At 36.4% G+C, this 2,253-nt stretch overlaps 1 protein-coding gene across 3 annotated transcripts in view; it reads left to right on the top strand.

Annotated features, from left to right (window-relative positions):
• Nucleotides 1–466: 466 nt before the first annotated feature.
• Nucleotides 467–2,253, top strand: part of LOC115231256 — a 145,475-nt gene continuing 143,688 nt past the window's right edge. For all 3 annotated transcript variants that reach the window (XR_005003879.1, XR_005003880.1, XM_029801319.2), the window contains exon 1: nt 467–1,929. Coding sequence is in view for 1 of the 3 variants with exons in the window: in XM_029801319.2 (XP_029657179.1) it covers nt 840–1,929 (1,090 nt within the window). In the remaining 2 variants the exon portion in view is untranslated. The remainder of the gene's footprint in view (nt 1,930–2,253) is intronic.

Genomic DNA, 2,253 nt, shown 5'->3' with positions numbered 1-2,253 from the left:
CACTTAAGTTATTTTGCAATTTGACGACAAATATTCCGTTCAGAGGTATTCAAAATCTAAATAACAGAAAGAAAGAAAGAAAGAAAGAAAGAAAGAGCCTGCATGGGAGGCAACTCAACCAAAATCAGCCAATGAAGATTCTGGAAAATATTGACGTTGTAGTAAGGTGTGGATCTTGAATTTGTGACCAACAGGTGGAAGCAATGGCCAAGTTTCAATCTTGTTAGATCTTTTCAGCGAAGCATATTCACCTCAGGCTTATAGAAATAGACAGTCGTGTACATGAACATTTGTATGTGCTTTGTACATATACAAACAAATATTATCCTCTGTTCTAGAACGTCTGCGCAATCAAATTTATATATATATATGTATTTCTAAAGTTTGTACATGTAATTTTAAAACTCCATATGTATTTCAATAATACTTATCCTTATTTTAATATTTTATGTATTTGTGTTTCTAGGTACAAGTCTTTGGAATTTAGCAGCTGCCAAAACCAGAAGTTGAACTGTGTTAACAATGTCTTCTCTTGAGTCAAGGGAGTAGGAGTAAGAAGAACTCTCACTAAGCATCTTTCATTCCTACAACGACATCAATCTACTACATATTTATCTGGTCTTGAAAAATTCGCATTTACACATTCTTATATGTGTACTAGCCAGCTACAGGGCTAGCAACAGTTCTGAAGCGGCAGATACATTTCTTTGTAAATAATTAAATCAAAAATCAATTTTAAGAAATAATCATCAAAATTTTTGCCGTAGGATCTCGGTCATGAGATTTTGGACAATTGAGTCTGTTATATGCAATTATAGTTTAGTCATAATAAATTCACTATGAATTCGGAACAATGTTTCCGTGATTTAAATACACGGAGTATTTCAACCAGTAAAAATACCAGTCATTATTCGTCACTAGTATGCAACAGGGTGAAAACATGCTTCTCGGAGGAAATATCTCGAAGAGCGAAAACGTTTCGTTCCATTCGAATATCTCGCAATTCATTTCTTTTGAATCTGCTGGTTTTCTTCTGTCTATTAAAATACACTTCAGGAACTGAATGTTCTTTTATGGATGGGAAATGTACTTATAACATACGCCTGGCTCCACCACAATCGATAACAGATGGGTCTAGTGGAGGTGGAGATCAATGTAAACGCTACCCACCGGCAAATTTCAGGCAATTCAGCGGCACAGAAGAAAGTCAGAACGATTACGCAGAAAAAATGACACACATTGTGAAGGATTTCGATGTCATTAAAGACGATCATGAAAGTCGTATCAGAGAGCTAGAAAACTATATAAGGAAGTCTCTGTCTAGAGGCGGAGAACCTGATGTGTTGAAAGTGGCGACGAATATAAAATCGAAGATAAAACAAGGCTCTTCTGAATCAGGTGGTTACGGTGAAAATGGTATCCCATTTGATACTACTGAAGGCAATTTAATTAAAAGACTTCACGATCAGTTTGCAGCGATACGGAAACTCAATCGAGACAAATCGCAGTCATTGCGTGTGATGAACTACAAGTTGAACGAGACACGCCAAAAATTAGCTGATACACAAAATAACCTCCTGTTGACCAGAGATCAACTATTGCAAAACGAAGAAGCTCTAAGTAGGTTGCAAGATGATAAGTATATTTTACAAAACCAACTGAAAGACAGGAGCGAAAGACTAGATCGAGCGGAAAAACGAGCAGATGCATTAGAAAAAAAGAATAAAGAGACAGATGAGAAACTGTTGACACTTATTCGATCAGAGAATATTCTGAAAGAAGAAATGTATACAGCTCAATATAAACTGAACGAAACTTCACAGTTATTAGCTGATGCTCGAAATCAGTATCGCCAGTTAGATGTGGATTTTGTACGCCTCATTTCCGAAATCAGCAGGAGGGAGAAAGAACTGAAGTTGTGTTATAAAGGTAAGAGACTCAGATATTTTACAACCGTTTGCTACAGCTTATCACACCTCTGAACCCGCGTACTTTTACGGCTTAATAATTCTAGTGTTTATTAACATCAGCTGTTCTCAATGAACACCAACGTTGTTAATGTTACTCGGCGCCATCCTATCGACATGTGGTGAATAGATGTTACAAGATAAATTGATTGCAGATATTTTTATAACAAATAAAAGTAAAACAAGAGTAAAGAGATTATGTGTATGTGTGTGTGTGTGTGTGCGTGTGTAAGATAGAGAAAAAAGAGAGGGGGAGAGAAGGGGGAGGAAGAAGCACATAAAACGT

The sequence above is a fragment of the Octopus sinensis genome, linkage group LG2 (assembly GCF_006345805.1).
Source record: "Octopus sinensis linkage group LG2, ASM634580v1, whole genome shotgun sequence".
Taxonomy (NCBI): domain Eukaryota; kingdom Metazoa; phylum Mollusca; class Cephalopoda; order Octopoda; family Octopodidae; genus Octopus; species Octopus sinensis.
Note: the sequence above shows the minus strand (reverse complement) of the source record. Positions and strands in the feature narration are given on the sequence as shown.